The sequence below is a fragment of the Miscanthus floridulus genome, chromosome 19 (assembly GCF_019320115.1).
Source record: "Miscanthus floridulus cultivar M001 chromosome 19, ASM1932011v1, whole genome shotgun sequence".
Taxonomy (NCBI): Eukaryota; Viridiplantae; Streptophyta; class Magnoliopsida; order Poales; family Poaceae; genus Miscanthus; species Miscanthus floridulus.
Window position 1 is genome coordinate 12,965,183 of NC_089598.1, and position 17,146 is coordinate 12,982,328.

Below are 17,146 nucleotides of genomic sequence, written 5' to 3' on the forward strand. Positions count from 1 at the left end.
AAAAGTACAAGAGCGCAGCATGTCGCCAGCCTGAAGACCATACCGACTAGACATCGACTGGAACTCCCACGACGCCATACTGCTTCAGGGAGCGGAATACGTCAGCAAATAGTAGCCTTCTCATGTACCTCTCGCTCCCTCCTTGTAACTATAAAAGGAGGTAGCAAGGGCCATTTCTGGGGGGGGGGAGGAAAAACACACCGATAGAATCACGCATTTCCACGCTGCTTGGAAGCAACGTCCCAAGTAGTTCGCACCACCCTCGCCGAGACCTGGGGCTAGCTCCCTCTCTCATTCAGCTTGTAACCCCCTACTACGAGCACTCCGGTGCAAGGAATACAAGATCGATCTCTCAGACTGGACGTAGGGCCTCGATTGCCCGAACCAGTATAAACCTTGTGTCTCTTTGCATCACCATCCGGGATTAGGAACACGCAGTACAAATTCACTCGTTGGTTGAGGGACCCCCGGTTCCAAAACACCGACACTATATACAGGGGGCTATCAAACATTTGGTGCTTTGATGAATGCTGCCATTGCTATGGAGGGACTTCAGCGTGACTCTCAGGCTGAGTGGAAGCACAATAGGGTGATCACTGGGTATTCTAGTCATGCACAGTCACAGAAGGTACATGTTGTGAGGAGGGTGTCCTATCACTCTCTGGGTGGACTATCGTCCCACCAAACTCAGCAGACTCACCCGTCACCACCTACTCAGTACCGTGCACCTACTCAGCAGGTGCAGCAGCCTCAGGGACAGTAGGTTCTGCCTTGTCAGGGATAGGGAAATAAGTTGGGTGCTTGTTTCAAGTGTGGCAAAGATGGCCACTATGCTCGTGAGTGCCCCCAGAACCAGCTTACTCAGTCTTCTCAGCCTTCAGCCAACTCTCGTCTGGTCAAGAGGACTATTATCAGGAAGAAGGTGCCCATGGGCCGTTTTGGACAGGTCAACTTCACCGAGGCTAAAGAGATCTCGTAGGGTGAGCCTGTGATGGCTGGTATGTTCACCATTGATTCCCACCCAGCATATGTGTTATTTGATTATGGTGCATCACATTCATTTATGAGTATAGGGTTTGCACAAAGGCACAATATATCTACTATGGCTATTTCTATTGCCTATAGATTTAGAACCCCTGGTGCGCAGTTGTACGTTAAAACTCGGATAGACATAGTGATATTAGTGCTAGCTACTCACTCTTATTGTCTCCAGTTCATGGTGCTGCCTGGGCAAGACATAGATGCAATTATAGGAATGAACTGGTTGAGAAATTATTGGATAGTCCTGAACCTTAGGCAGAGAATTGTCGAGTTGAAGCTTCCTTCTTCTGAGGATAGAATGTCTCTCTTTATGACTTCAGTCTCCACCTTATCAGTTATTGCTCATGCTAAAGCTTCTTCGGACCTTTCTTCTATTCCTATGGTATGTGAGTTTCCGGATGTCTTCCCTAAGGATCTACCTGGGTTACCGCGCGGATCAGGATGTCGAGTTTGCTATTGAGCTAGAACCTAGTACTGCTTCTATCTCGTGGCGTCCATACCACATGGCTCGAAAGGAACTGGCTGAGATGAAGAAACAGTTAGAGGAATTGTTGGAGAAGGAATTTATCCATCCTAGTTCTTCACCATGGGGTTGTCTAGCTAGTTTTGTGAAGAAGAAGGACGGCACCCTTCATATGTGTGTGGATTATCACCATCTCAACACAGTAACCATTAAGAACAAGTATCCCTTACCTCGTATTGATACTTTGTTTGATCAGTTGGCTGGTGCAAAAGTGTTTTCAAAGATTGATCTTCGTTCTGGGTATCACCAAATTAAGATCCAGCCACAAGATATACCAAAGACAACTTTCTCTACTAGGTATGGACTTTATGAATACCTAGTCATGTCTTTTGGCCTCACCAATGCTCCTGCATTCTTCATGTATCTCATGAATTCAGTCTTCATGCCGGAGGGATAAGTTTGTAGTGGTGTTCATTGATGACATTCTGATATATTCTAAGAACGACAAAGAACATGCACAACACCTTCGTATAGTCTTGACTCGACGGTGAAAACACAAGTTGTATGCCAAATTTAGCAAGTGTGAGTTTTGGTCGGATCGAGTGCAGTTTTTGGGACATGTCCTAACACCTGAAGGCATCTCTGTGGACCCTAGCAAGGTGTAGGATGTGTTAAATTAGAAATCTCCAAAGTTAGTGCATCAGATCCGTCAGTTCTATGGTCTTGCTGGTTATTATCGGCGTTTCATCCCTTAGTTTTCCAAAATAGCTCAACCAATGACCAAGTTGCTTCAGAAGGATGTCAAGTTCATATAGAGTCCGGCTTGTGAAGAAGCTTTCCAAGCATTGAAGAAGTTCCTTACCTCTACTCCTGTTCTTGTCCAACCAGATATTGATATGCCATTTGATGTGTATTGTGATGCCTCTAGGACTGGATTGGGTTGCGTGCTTATTCAAGATGGACGTGTGATAGCTTATGCTTCACATCAACTGAAAAAGCACGAGCTAAATTATCCCACCCATGATTTAGAGCTGGCTGCGGTGGTGCACGCTCTAAAAATTTGGAGACATTACCTGTTGAAAAACAAAGTGCATATCTATATGGATCACAAGAGCCTCAAATATATTTTTACTCAATCCGAGTTGAATATGAGGCAACAAAGGTGGCTTGAGTTAATCAAGGATTACAATTTAGAAGTTTATTATCACCCTAGGAAAGCTAATGCTATAGCTGATGCCTTGAGTCGGAAGTTGCATCATGTTGATGAAGAATCTTTGCCCCTCACCCATTAGCCCATATTGCTCAAGTCTCGGATTTACTTGAGCAAATTATTATAGAGCAAAGGCAAGATGCTTTGGGAATCCCCCATATCAAGAAGCTAATCACCAAAGGGCGTGGTCCTCATTTCAGCATTGATGATCAAGGTGTAGTGAAGTTCAAGAACCGATTGGTGGTTCCCTCAAGTGATGAGCTTAGGAAAAAAAATTTGGATCAGGCTCACAACTCCAAATTATCCATTCATCCGGGAAGTAACAGGATGTATCATGATTTGTGTCACTTGTATTGGTGGCAAAATATGAAACATGACATCACTAAATACATCTCAGAATACGACATTTGTGGAAGGGTTAAGGTGGATCATATGCATATGCCTGGATTTCTACAGCCCTTGCCTATCCCTGTTTGGAAATGGGAGGATATTTCTATGGATTTTATTGTGGGTTTGCCTCGCACAACAAAGGGGTATGACTCTATTTGGGTCATTGTGGATCGCCTTACCAAGTCTACTCATTTCCTCCCGGTGGATACAAGGTATTCGGCCAAGAAATATGCCAAGTTGTATTTTGATCGGGTTATGACCCTACATGGAGTTCCTCTTACCATTGTTTTTAATAGAGGGCCAGTCTTTGTTTCTTGTTTTTGGGAGCAACTCCAGAAATGTCTTGGTACCCATCTCCTTAGAAGTTTAGCTTATCACCCGTAAACTGATGGTCAGACAGAAAGGGTCAATCAAGTACTAGAAGACATGTTGAGAGCTTGTGCCATTTCTTTTCCAGAAAAGTGGGATGAATGCTTGACTTTAGCTGAGTTTTCTTATAACAATATCTATCAAGAGAGCATTCACATGGCACCTTTTGAGGCTCTGTATGGCAAGAAATGTAGAACACCTCTTAATTGGGTGGAAGTGGGTGACCGTGGTTACTTTGGACCTGATTTCATCAAGAAAGCAAGGGAGCAAGTCAGTGATATTCAGAGTTATTTGAAAGCAGCTTAGAACCGTCAGAAAACTTATGCAGACAAGAGGAGAAGATCTTTGCAGTTTGAAGTTGGTGACCTTGTGTACTTAAAGGTATCCCTGATGAGAGGTGTGCATCGTTTTGGAGTCTGTGGAAAGCTAGCTCCTCGTTATGTTGGACCTTATAAAATTTTGGAGTAGTGTGGTTCGGTTGCTTATCGTCTCCAACTCTCGGATATCTCGTCAGCAGTCTATAATGTCTTCCATGTTTCCCAGTTAAAGAAGTGTCTGCGGGTTCCCAATGAAGTGGTGAAAATTGAAGGACTTCCTCTCCAACCTGATCTTTCTTATATTGAGCATCCCATCAAAATCTTGGATGAAAAAGAGAGTCACTAGGAACAAAGCGGTGAAATTCTATAAAGTCCAGTGGCAAAATCATTCAGAGGACGAAACAACTTGGGAACAGGAGAGTTATATTCTGGAGCATTATCCCCATCTTCTCCCCGAAGTATCGAGGTAATGGTTTAAGTTAAAAGTTTACTTCTTATCCCTTTTCCTACACTAGGCACTCACATGAAATCTTGGGACGAGATTTTTTTTAAGGGGTAGAGCTGTAACACCCTCGGTGTTACGCTCTAAATAAACTACTAAATTATGTCATGAGCATCATGTTTACGTGATAATGCATGTGGTGGAATGTGTGGATAAAATTTTGGTAACTTAAGATGATTAATAAAAATGCTAGATGAAAAGCTATTCAATAATGCATGTATATCGAGTAAGGTTTAAAACCAATTTTTATTGGATAAAAATACTATAGAACATATATTTGGCACTTAAATAAAGTTTGGAGTATGAACTTTATAGATGGCAATAAAATCTTTGCTGCAGAAAAATAACATTGCTAGCTAATATTTCTAATAGCCTAGAAATGGAACTTGGAATCAAAGTTCAGCTCAAAGACTTAGCAAATTCTTAAGTCTGGAAATAGTGTGACAATGCCAAGTTGGCGAATTAATTTTGAAAAAATTAGCTAAAGGTCAGTACTATGTTTTTGTTCATTATGGTAGTTCGATGTTCCCTCTTAAACATAGTGAAGGTGGTTTAGGTCTAAAAGCAACCGTTTAATTTTCATAGACGCTTTAAAATTCGTGCACGACACGTTCTCGGGCTGGTTCGCCGGGTGAGCGCGGTCACCACGCTCGGGAGCCCGGCGTCACCGCGTTGGTCGCGCGCATGCGCGTGCTGCCGTGCATGGCTGGGCCGCGGCTGCCTCTAGCCTGGTCGCCACTGGCCTCTGCCGCGCGGAGCCGCTGCTGTTGCTTGCATGGCTGTGCGGCGCTACTGGCTGCCCCGCCGTGCCTACCGCACTGCCAACTCGCTGCGACGCGACACGGCTACTATCGGTGTCGTCGCCTCGCCGTCGCGTCTGCGCCTTCCCTGCGGCTCTGCACTGCTGTCTCCCTGCCGGTGGCCTTGCCGCTGTTGCGCGCACGCTTGGTGTATCCACGGCATTGGCACATGGCCATACCCGTTGTCGCCGTGCCATTGATAGCGCTGCATCCGCTCATGCCGTGTCGGTCGTGGACGCACGCACGCCTTGTCCGTAGCGCCTGGGCGTGTGTGTCCGCATCGCGCCGCTCGCATCCCGCCAAGGCGTGGACGAGCCGAGCGCTGATCGCCTCTCTCTCTCTCTGCCACTGCGACCGGCCGACCCCGCTCGTCCAATTCAACATGGATGGGTTGCCTCGGTTCAATTCGTGGCGTCTCTGGCCTCGTCATTAAGTCCTCTAGCCACCCAACCTTGAAGCGTGCACGACCAAGTTCCAATTTGGAGTCTTCCCCGCTGCCGTGCCGTTAAGGCCGCGCTCGGCCATGGCCGAGGGTAGCTCTCCATCACTTCACCCCGAGCCAATTCCTGTGCACCACTAGCTTCGCCTCCATCCCCACTTCACCCTGCGCGCCTTAGCCGAACCTCTACCGCCTCCCTATCGCCGCTGATGCGACCGTATTGCCGCGGTGCGCCGTCGCACGGCTCGACCGCACGTGGCCACCCCTTCTCCGTCATCCTCCACCCCAACCATCACCTCGGCAGGCCCATGATAGTCTCCTGATGCTCACGTGCTAATCAATTAGGTCTGTAGCTGTCCTAGCTCACCGAAGCAATGGTGCTGCCACCGTGGACAACCGCACGTCGCTTCAGCTTACTCCAGCTCGTCCCGCCACCCCGCGTTGCTGCTCGGTAGGCGTTGTTAGCAGAGTTTACGTACACGTGGGGGACTCGGGTTCCTCGGTCGAACTTCAGTCAGCGACGTCACTCACTGGTCGACCTTTTTGTCCTTTTTACAGGCGTGTAGCCCACAGGATATCAGGCCGTGTTTGTGTGGGGCCGAAGAGTCCAGGACGGGCGTCACGTCTGCGGTTTTGTGCTTCGCTGCCTGCCGAAAACTGGGAGCGCCACCCCCAAAAACTGAGGGCACAGCCACCGCCGAGCGCCTGGGCCACCGAAACACACCAGACCGCCATCATCCTCGGAAAAAAGTCGCTTTCTTGTGTTGGGCTACCCCTGCTTGCTTCTCGTGACAATTTCACACTCTCACTGTCACCGTGGCTACTGGCTACTGCTAGTCTGCTACCTTGCCAAATGTTTTTTTTTTTTTTTTTTTGACAACAACTCCTTGCCAAATGTTTGAACTTACTCCTACTAATAACGAGTGACTTTTGGTCTGCGCAACGCATGCAGCAGCGTCATAGGCCTGACCGTGTTGCATGTTCTCGCGTGCCTTGGTTCCCATTAGCGTGTCAAACTCACATACAGATGTGGTTGTGGTTGGTAACTTGTTACTCTTCTCTTTACAACCTTGAGTCGTAGCACACAGATGCCCAAGATAGTACTAGTGCATACCCACATCCCTGGGTTGGGTTTGTGTAACCTTGACCTGCACGTGGTTAGGCTTCAAAAGCTCCCTCCTGATCGATCTAGCTAGTTTCGCTAGGATCGATCGATCGAGCTCCAAGGCCGGTGACGTGGCAACGAGTAAAGTTAGTCCCATATGCACATGGTGGCATGCGACGTCTGTCTCTGTCCTGTCTATCTGCAGTACAGGCCAGGCCAGGCCAGGAGTGGATAGCAAATGAAACCGTGGTCCCCTGGAACGAATCCCCTGAAAACTGCTGCACTCCAAAACCACGTCCGCGCCCGCCCGCCGCTTCTCCGCCGTCCGCCGATCGTTGGGGTCCTTGATGCCGCCTATAAAATCCTCGGCCTCTCCTGCGTCTGGCAACACATCCATCGTCCTCGTCCTCACTCACTCTTTGTGCTTTCAGTGCGTGCCACTCACAGCGTGCTCCAAGAGCTGCTTCTTTTCACCAGCCTTCCTTTGCCACTGCAAGTCTGCAACTGCAAAGACCCGAGAGATGTCGACGGTGAGCCGTGCATCCCTTGACCAGAAGCTTGCCCTCGCCAAGCGCTGCTCGCGAGGTATGTGTATGCACAAACAAGCCTCCTTGAAGGCTTGAAGCTATGTACAATGTACACTGGCTCTGACTGACGCTTCTCTGTATGTCTGCAGAGGCGACCCTTGCCGGAGCTAAGGCGGCAGCCGTGGCAACCATCGCCTCCGCGATTCCCACCGTGAGTCGTTTTCATCACAAATTTCAGCTGTTTTTCCTGAGATGCAGGCTGGCTCACGTCACGTGTAATCGCGAAACCACCATGCACATTTCTAACTTATCGTTTTGCTGCGGTTCTTCAGCTGGCGAGCGTGAGGATGCTGCCGTGGGCCAAGGCCAACATCAACCCCACCGGCCAGGCCCTCATCATCTCAACGGTTGCTGGGATGGCCTACTTCATCGCCGCCGACAAGAAGATCCTCTCGCTGGCGAGGCGGCACTCGTTTGAGGAAGCTCCTGAGCACCTCAGGGACACCTCCTTCCAGGGCACCGGTCGCCCGCACCCGGCTTTCTTCAGGCCATGAGAATGAGATGCGACATCCGTCGAGCTACCTCTTCAATTCGTCAGTACAAGCAACAGATGCCGCTGATGTCTGAATAAACTGCTAGGCTGACGCTCTAGTGGCGCACTAAACATCGATGTACTAGTAATCGTACTCTAGCGTTGTAATTACCTTGTACTATTGGTGCTCAGTTCAGAAAATATAGTGAATCCAAATTTAATTTCTGTTACCAAACTTTACGTGGTACTCCCTCCGTCCACACAAGAATGTACCCGAGAAGTTAATCAGTTTGAACTTTGACCAAAATTATATAAAAAAATATTAACAATCCTAATACAACATTAGTATCATTAGATTAGTCATAGAATATGTTTTCATAATAAATTTATTTGGTGAAATAAATATTAATACTATTTGCTATAAACTTAGTCAAACTTGAGCTACTTTGACCGACACGGATCCTATAATTACATTCTTTTCTAGACTGTGGGAGTATTTTCTTGTAAAAAAATCATCTTCATATATACCGATAGTTAATGGCCATATAAGTTGCCTTTGCGGGAAAAAAGATAATATACTATCTTACTATTACTAATCAGAGAGACTCGATAAAAACCTTACAAAATTATCATAAGAAAGCTCTATTAAAATGATCATATAGAAATCAGCTGAAAATTCACACCATCAATCCGGTAACCTCTGACAATAATAGCTATAGATTAATCCTCATATGTCACTATAAAAAACAACATAAGATAATCCCTAAATTTAAATTTACATTACCACCCCTGCAATTTTGAAAGATAGTCTGACATCTAAAATAATCTTACTATAAATATGTATCTAATTATCTATTTTTACCATTACAATAGATAACCTATATAACCCATCTTTACCGTAAGGGGGATTCGATCTGGTCACCTGGTGACTGCACACGTGCTGCCACCAACCACCGTCATTTAGAAAACGCTTGTTTCTTTTTATTGCCTTTTCCATGAACTGGTGAACAACGATGACTATAGGACTTGAAACCATTTCATTCAAAAAAAAGGACTTGAAACCAGTCACTGATCTGTTTGTTTGTTACGGAGTTTTTTTTTTTTTTTTTTTGGAACGTTTGTTACAGAGTTCAAAGTTGCCTCTTCAGCAAGAAGCTACAGGCTAAATAGCAAAAGGAAGAGACGTGTGCCAAACGCCCTTTGGTCACTAGGAGCAAGCGTTCACCCGAGCCCGCTCTGGTCTTGAATTACGAAGCCCAGCTGCTGGCGGAGCAGCCACTTGGTCTGTTGTCGGAAATCCGTCAGACGATGTCGGAGTAGAGCCTGACGGCGCACCTGTTGTCAGAGAAGCAGGCCTGACAATTTGCTACGGCTCACTCCTAGGTGCTACAATGTTGAATCGTAGTATAGGAAATGAAATCCTCCATTCTTCCCATAAAATTATATTCCTGTAAACGAAAGGAGGCCTAAGTTTTGGAAATCTGGTGGATGTTCTCTACGCACTTTAGCACACCTCGCTCATGGCTCATGGCCCTAATACACTTAGCTGAGAAAATGGTAGTAATTAAATTTCCACGAAGACGGCAGATTACTGAAGAACTTAATTACACATTGATGCCGGACCAACTTGGTGACAACTATCCTTGAAATTTCAGCTAAAGGCACTGCACCTTTTCAATAATGGAGCGAATTGTATTAGCTGGTGTCCCTTTCTTTTTCGCCGGGATTTTGACTGAACGAGGACAGTGCTTTCGCATCAGTGCACCTTTTCATGGAAATAATGGTCATAATAAGACAGCACAAAAGCATAGGACTTCTTTCTTATGAATTAAGCATTGATCGAGCATACTAATAAAAAATGGTGCACTACAGTTCGGCTTAATTAAGCTAGCATGGGCGTACAAGATTTTTTTGCAAGCAGACTTAGCCCGGTTTTGCATAGCATGTGCGGGACAGTGGCCTCTTTGTTGGTTTTCTTTTGAATTTGATTTAAAGGTTGCTCCACTATAATTTACCGAAAGTATATAGAACAAGAACTTCGCCTAATGACCCCTACGATGATAAATAATTTTCTCTATAGTTACGATATGTTAGAAAAAAAAATGAAGCTATCTCCAAATAATGTAAACAATTTCCGAACAGTCATTTTGCATTGCTCATGGCATAATATTTGCCTTGTTTCTCACTTAACTATTAGGACGATGGCTATGTAATGTACCTTCTTGCAATCTATGACACATGTATTATTTAAAAAAAGAGAAGAATATGAAAATTAGAGCATTTAATATTCCATGCCATAGCTCGATTGAAACATGCACATAGGAGAAAGATGACTTATCAGCGTGTTAAGACCATGACTATAACTACTTCAGAAATTATTTTCATTAGGATCGGAGACAATGTCTTTTATTTCCAGAGGTGACACATTTGTCCAATTGTCTCTATAAATGATTCTAGGAGACCAGAGATTTTAGGAGAAGCTCAAAGCATATGCTCGTCTCTGAAAATAGATTTTTAGAGGCGAGCACCATAATTTAGCCGTCTCTATAAATGGGCATTTACAGAACGGCCATGTTAAGAGGCATGTCTCTGAAAATCCTGAGAGTAAACTTTTTCTCGAATGAATTTGCATGTACAACTCAATGTGCTTGGTTCGTCAATGTGTATGGGATCCATGGACATGAAAACCGACAAGATGATGTCGCAGAATGCGACGGTAGCCTTAGAAATGTCGTAGTGTGTATGTACGTAGCTCGTGCAGCAGTTGTCATGCATAGAGATCTGTGTATCAGTACATGAGTGTGCCTTAACGTGGTTGAGTGAAAAAAAAAACAGACCGACAACTTTCATCCGTCGGTGGGCTAAATCGCCATGCATGATCGAGGACGAATCCAGTCACAACTCATGAGGCACTAGTGATTAGCGCGCGCCCTTGCGCGCAGCTGGCACCACAGATTTTTTTAGTAAAAGTACAATTGATTATAAATAATGACATATGAAACAAAAGTACAAAGTAGATCCGAGATGTTTGAAGATTACAAACTTAACACATTAACAACACTGGTCATAAGATAGCTGACATAACCTAAAACACATATAGGACAACTGAAACTTAATCTATATTTAAAGATATGTAACATACAAAAAGAACACACTATAATTCTCTTATCAATTGATCAATATCACTGACATTGTTGCTGAACCACTTCATGCAAGGAACATTATAGTTCCTTCGTCACCAAAAAAATCATTGATACATCCATCACAGAGAGCATTCTGCAACCAAGGAAATTGTCTTATAGGCGTCCATGTTGACTAATCCAACATCCTTGCAAGAAGCATGCAATTCTAAGATTTTTAGCGTGTTCGGCTGCCCTCCATGCCGCTGGCTGCGGTATATAGCAGCCTGGCTGGCTGCTAAAGCAACCTGCTGACCGCCAGGCTTCCATGCAGACTACTCCAATATCCTTGCCGCCTGGAGTTAAGCAGGCTAAAAGGCTTCCATGCAGACTACTCCAGGCTTCCATGCAGACTACTCCATGCTTCCATGCAGACAACTACAACATCCTTGTAAGCATCAAATGCTAAGATTTTAACGCCTCTTAGCCTGCTTACATATCGTAAGTAAAAAACTTGAAAGACTATTGGTACTACCCATCTTTGGTAATGTAGCACCTATACGTCCTATTGGAATGTAACGAACCCAGTTAGTATTTACTCAACATAATGACTGATTAGGATGGTTCTTAATTCTGAAGAATTTGTATGAAGTCTTAGTATGTAGATGGGTCCTAATTTTGTGGATAAGGACCCAAAGTGAAAGCATCTAGGCCCCTAGTTGGGCTTTGATGATTAATGACTACACAGATTATTGTGAGACTAACATGTGTTTTGCAGAGGCATTATGAGTTAGGTCACGATAAGGATGTTTGTTTTGGCAATCAATGGTTTTCATGCCCCTATCGATGAAATTTGTTTTGATTTTCAAATAATGGACAACGAGGTTAAGGACGGACTAGTTCTAAGTGTCAATTAGAGTTAGGAGACACTTAGAGTAGTTTACTATTTTGTTTTTTGTTTGGCCGTACTATAAATGTGGGTTTGAACTAGTAGCTTACCTAGGTGAGTCTAGTGAGTTAGTGTGGTGCACACTTGTTAAACTTAGCACTAGTTAGCTCAGAGAAAGCCCAAGAATTAAATGAAAGTAGTGCCATTCACATAGATGGTTGAAATGGAAGTGAATGGACACTCAGTATTAGCACCGGATTAATCCGGTGCTTGTCCCAGAAGACCATCGAATTATGTGCTATGTATACCAGCTAGGGTTTTTTGAGGGGTGACCACCGGATTAGTCTGGTGATGTCACTAGATTATGCGCTACAACAACTGAGCTTGAGGGTTTCTTTGCAGAAAGGTTTTGGTGTCACTGGATTAATCTAGTGATCAAGACTATGTCATCCGGTGTGATGCAGAGAGGTTCTAGAGAGGAAAAATGACCACCAGATTAGTTCGATGATGGTCACTGGACTATGTGTTACTATGTTGAGGTTTAGCATAGTAACATCTAGTTTTGGAACTAACCGTTGGAAAGGGAACGGATTGATCCACTGCTAAGTTCAAGCAGCCACCGGATGATTCATGACCCCAATTTTAGTGTAGTGGGGTTCCAATCGCTAGCTCTTGGTGTTGGGGCTATTTATACCCCTCCATCTCGGCCATGGAGGTTCTCTTGCCACTTTGAACAGTTGGTATAACACCTCTGGTGTTATGAACCTGCTTAGCACCTAGGTTAAGGCCTCGGAGAATCTAGCCGAACGAGTTTTTGAATTTTAACAAGTTAAAACACACAGGCAACGAAAAACAATTTCTGTAAACAAAAACAAAATATAACGTATGTATAGTGCTTATGTAAAAATGGTGAGCAGATAGTGTAGATAAGAATACAACTTTAATTTTGGGAAGTGAATATTGTTAACTAGGGTTTTGGGAGCTTAAAAATCGAATCCGAAATTTAAACTAGAACTTTCCGTTGAATCGGCAAGAAATTGAACTTAGGTTATGAACGTCATTTTTGGTGAATTATATTGAGCAAAATAGTTAAAAGGTGCTTAAATGTTTTGCTCCTATGGGTTAGTATGTAGTATGGGCTATTGAGTGAAATATTCATTGGTTGAAATTAATAAGGTTTAGACATATTAAAAATTGCAACAAAAAGTGCTAATAGATGTTAGTTCTAACCGAACCTTGCCCTCTTCTAAGTCTAGAAATGATAGTAGACAATGCTGTTTTGAAATTCAAATTCTAATCAAATTGTTTAAACACTAACTTCATGTTCTCGAATTATTGGTTGCCTATAAGTGAGTACTTGAGCATGTCTTAGGTGGTAGTGGTGTTGGGTGTCACGATACCCTCGCGAAAATTGCCCGAACCTCGTTAAAACGTGTCAAAGTCGTGTTGTTGGCGCTCCATTCACGAACTGATGTTCAGAGCGACGAGCTCACATTGGCATCCATCTACCTCCTTCCCTGGTGGTCCTTTGGTCATGGCGATGGCGTTGCTAGGTCGTTGGCAATATGGACTTTACGATAGGGGAGTTAGTTGAACTTCAACTGTGATCGTTAGTGACTTTTGCTATGCTTTGAAATGTGTGCACGTCACCTAGGGCAGCCGTTCGGACTGGGTTCGCGGTCACCGCGGGCATAGTGTGGTGGCGCTGGGGTCACGTCGCGACCAAGCCGTGGTCGCTGGCCCACATGTGTGCTAGGCCTGTGCCGCGCTGCGGCCAGGTCTTGCGTGGCCCGACCCGACTGGCAGTGGTCTGGTCACCCGGCCACGCTATGCGCGCACCAATGATAGCCATCGAGCCGTGTGCGGGGTCGTGGTGGAGCTGCGGCTGTCACCGCCTTGCCATCATGGTGCTCGCCCCACCTTTCATCCTACCTACAGCATCGAGTCTCTAGACGTGTGTCGCTACCACCGCGCTTAGGACGACGACCCCGGTCACTGTGGTGATGAGATGTTTCCCTGTCTCGCCCGCTAGCCGACGCCGGTGAGCCCCCGCTCGGGTCTTGCTGCCCCATTCAAGCGTGTCACGCCAAACCCATGAACTGTCACTAGTGCGCATGTGTTCGAGCTACCGCCATCAAATGGAGCCGCCCCATCCTAATCCGCTTGCCCATGCTCTTGTGCAATCTCCACTGCATGACCATGGCTAGAGCTCCGCCTTTCCGCCCTCCAATTCACCTAGCTCAGGGCTCCACAGTTCGATTCCTCGTACCAGTAGGTGGCATAAGAAGGCAACTAGGCGTCCCATCTTCCCCATGCCCGGTCAAGCGCTACCGACTGCCAATTTAGCGTTTTGCTCGCCGCCGGCCATGGGCGCCGCCGTAGCTAATGGATCGGGGGTAAGTCCCAAAGAACCCAATTGGTGGCATTTCTGGACTCATGTTGATCCACTCTAGCTGGTGCTCGTGACTGGTTGGTTTGGTTTCTTGTCATGGGTGCGGTGACATGGCAGTGCCGCGCTCGGAGAGCCACCGCCCGCTCGGTCGCATGTGGCCAGACCGCCCCAGCGCTCTCGTGTTTCAACCGTCATTGGAGCGTGCACCACGGTGAGCTACTGACGCTTCTCCGCCACCTCTACCCTTCCAAGAGTGCGTAGGTTCGTCGGAACAGGCACGTCGTTGCCGCTCCTGGTAGTACGCCGCTGAGTTTCAACCGCCATTCATGCTTGCGGGTTTAGTCGTAGATGGTGGTCGGCCCTTTATTCCTATCGCAGCGGGTCTAGCTCGCCCGGCGTAACCGCCATTGCTGCCGGTGTGCCGCACCATCGCGCGTGGGTACACCGGGGACCGCCCCTTCTGGTCTTAGGACATGCTGGGCCATCGCGACGTGTAATAGTGTAACAGGTTGTGCCCCACGGCCAACAGGGCTTAGCTTGGTTACACTGTTTTCCCTGTTCGTGTCGATTAAGGACCGTCCGTTGCTATGGATGGTACTTAGGTCACAGACTTATTATCCTGAGCACATACTTGGTTATGGGAGCGGAAAGGCTCGTTACGCTCTTATCGTGGGTTCCAGCTCTTTCTGGATAGACTGATTGGAGGCAGGGAAAGGTGGAGGTCTAAGCACCGTACTGAGACCGAGTCTCAAGTGTGGGGGCTTGGCATCTAAGTTTGGACGGGGACCTAGACCCCGTGACAGGAGTGGAATGGGTTGGTCTTGTTTGTGCCTAGAGTACAAATAGTGCGTGTGTTTTAGGGTACCCAGCTAGGATACATTGGTTCATGAATCGCCGTTTCTGTGAGACAGTACGACTTGGCTATGGTCTAGCATCGTAGTAAGAACTAGAAGATGAAAGATGGTGAAATGGTTCTAATTGCTTAACTCTTGCTTGAAAGTAGAACAAGTGCTTACCTAGAATGGTTAGCTAATGAAGTAATCATGACTGCTAATTAAACTTGATCTTAAGGACGTACTTCTAGTAATGCTTTTCGCAAACAAAAAGAAAACAGCAAACCCATATTGCCTATCATATCCTTGAGAGTCAGGAAACTATTCCCACTAGTCGGGTAAGTCTTGTGAGTACATTGTGTACTCATGGTTTATTTTTCCCTTGTTGTAGGTGCATCTTGAGGAGTAACTCTTGTGTGGAGGATTCTGTGGCAGAACCGCCTAAAATAACTCACTTCCGGAGGTGCTTGTCTTCCATTAGACACTAGACACCCCAAGAGTGAGCTAATTTAAACAGTTTTGTCGAGCACACCCCATGGGAGAACCAAAAAATCTATATTTTTCAACAGGATCATAAATGGGAGAATAAAGCTTACAACATTTTAGCCATTTCTTACATCACTTTCCATGCAACATCAGAGTATAATATTTATTGTTTATAACAGCGGAATATAACCATGTTATCAGAGTTTCAGTGAAAATAAAATCATTTAATGACAAGTTAAATATTAACATGATGATCTGTTATATATATCATAACAGGTTATAAGTTTTTCCATTGTAAAACATTTTGGGTGGAAGTTTCAAATAAACTCTATGTCCGCAACGTTAAGGAAATCATCGCTAAGCCCACCAAGAGATTCCCGCACACAAGTGTCAGCTCTAGCATCCACCTATCACCTACAACAGGGTAGAACAACCCCTGAGTATTCAATTATACTCCGCAAGACTTACCCGTCAGGAGGAAAGATAAGACTTCAAGGATATGCAAGGCTATCTGGCTTGTGGGTTTATTGCATCTTCAGGAGCATTACTAAACGTGCATCCTTATATCCAATTTTATTAGCAGTCATCATTAGTTCATTATCTAACTATTTTAGATAAGCACCTATGCTACTTTCAAGCAGGTGGTAAGCAATCAGAACCATTTTATCACCTTTCAAGTTTCAGTTCTTACTACGGTGCTAGATCATAGCCAAGTCATATCGTATCACACGGCGATTCGTGAACCAATGTATCCCAGCTGGGTACCCCGAGACACATGCCATGTTTGTACCCTAGGCACAAAAAAGACCAACCCACCACTCTCCTGTCAAGGGGTCTAGGTCCGCGTCCAAACTTAGACTTCAAGCCCCCACTCCTAAGTCTCGGACTCAGTGCGGTGCTTAGACCTCCACCATCCCCGCCTCCAATTAGTTGGTCCGGAAAGAGCCGGAACCCACGACAAGAGAGCAACTAGCATTCCCGCTCCCATAAGCAAGTATGTGCTCAGGATAATAAGTCTGTGACCTGACTAAAATCCACAACAATGGACGGTCCTCAATCAACATAGGCGGAACAAGTGCAATCCAAGCCTCGCTCGAATGCCTAACCAAGTCCAGATCCAAAGTACCATTCCGCCCGGTCTCCAATTATCATTCATATATATTCCATGTAATATATAACCAAATGACATTTAGTTGGCTTATGTTTGTATGAATATAATTCTTATTCGAAGTTGTATTTCTTTACATTACAGAACTATTGTTTACAAGGGCCAGCTTAAACCGTGTCAGCTTAAGGGTTACTACTATGCAGACCTAGGTCATGAAAACTTCATGAGTTATATGGCTCTGATAAATACAAAACTTTGATACTCTTACACAAAAATTGTCATGGTCATAGTTGGCGCATGGGAACCAATAATAGCAAGGCTGTTGTAAGAAGATACGTTCCCATGCAGGCATCAAACTTTGAAGCGTCTTACCATCACTGCTCTACTCATGCTATTTCAGTCCTGGTTCTTGATGCCTTAAAGTGAAGTATTAGAAATCTCTATTAGTTGATACCCGATAACCATGTTGCAGAGTCAGTACTGAAGGCCCTTTATTTGGAATGTTTCTTTTACTGGGGCTGAACTTCTAGGATTAGTATCCGACAAGTGGAAGGAGATGGGATGGCAAGGGAAGATCCATCTACAGATTTCAGGTCTTTCATCCCTTCTTCATTCAAACATTTG

At 45.3% G+C, this 17,146-nt stretch overlaps 1 protein-coding gene across 1 annotated transcript; it reads left to right on the plus strand.

Moving 5' to 3' along the window:
• The first annotated feature begins 7,040 nt into the window (after window positions 1-7,040).
• On the plus strand, window positions 7,041-7,967 carry LOC136529325 (early nodulin-93-like). The gene is made up of 3 exons (XM_066522404.1): window positions 7,041-7,221; window positions 7,313-7,374; window positions 7,496-7,967. The coding sequence occupies exons 1-3, from the start codon at window positions 7,158-7,160 to the stop codon at window positions 7,715-7,717; spliced, it is 348 nt and encodes a 115-aa protein (XP_066378501.1). The 5' UTR covers window positions 7,041-7,157; the 3' UTR covers window positions 7,718-7,967.
• The last annotated feature ends 9,179 nt before the right edge of the window (window positions 7,968-17,146 follow it).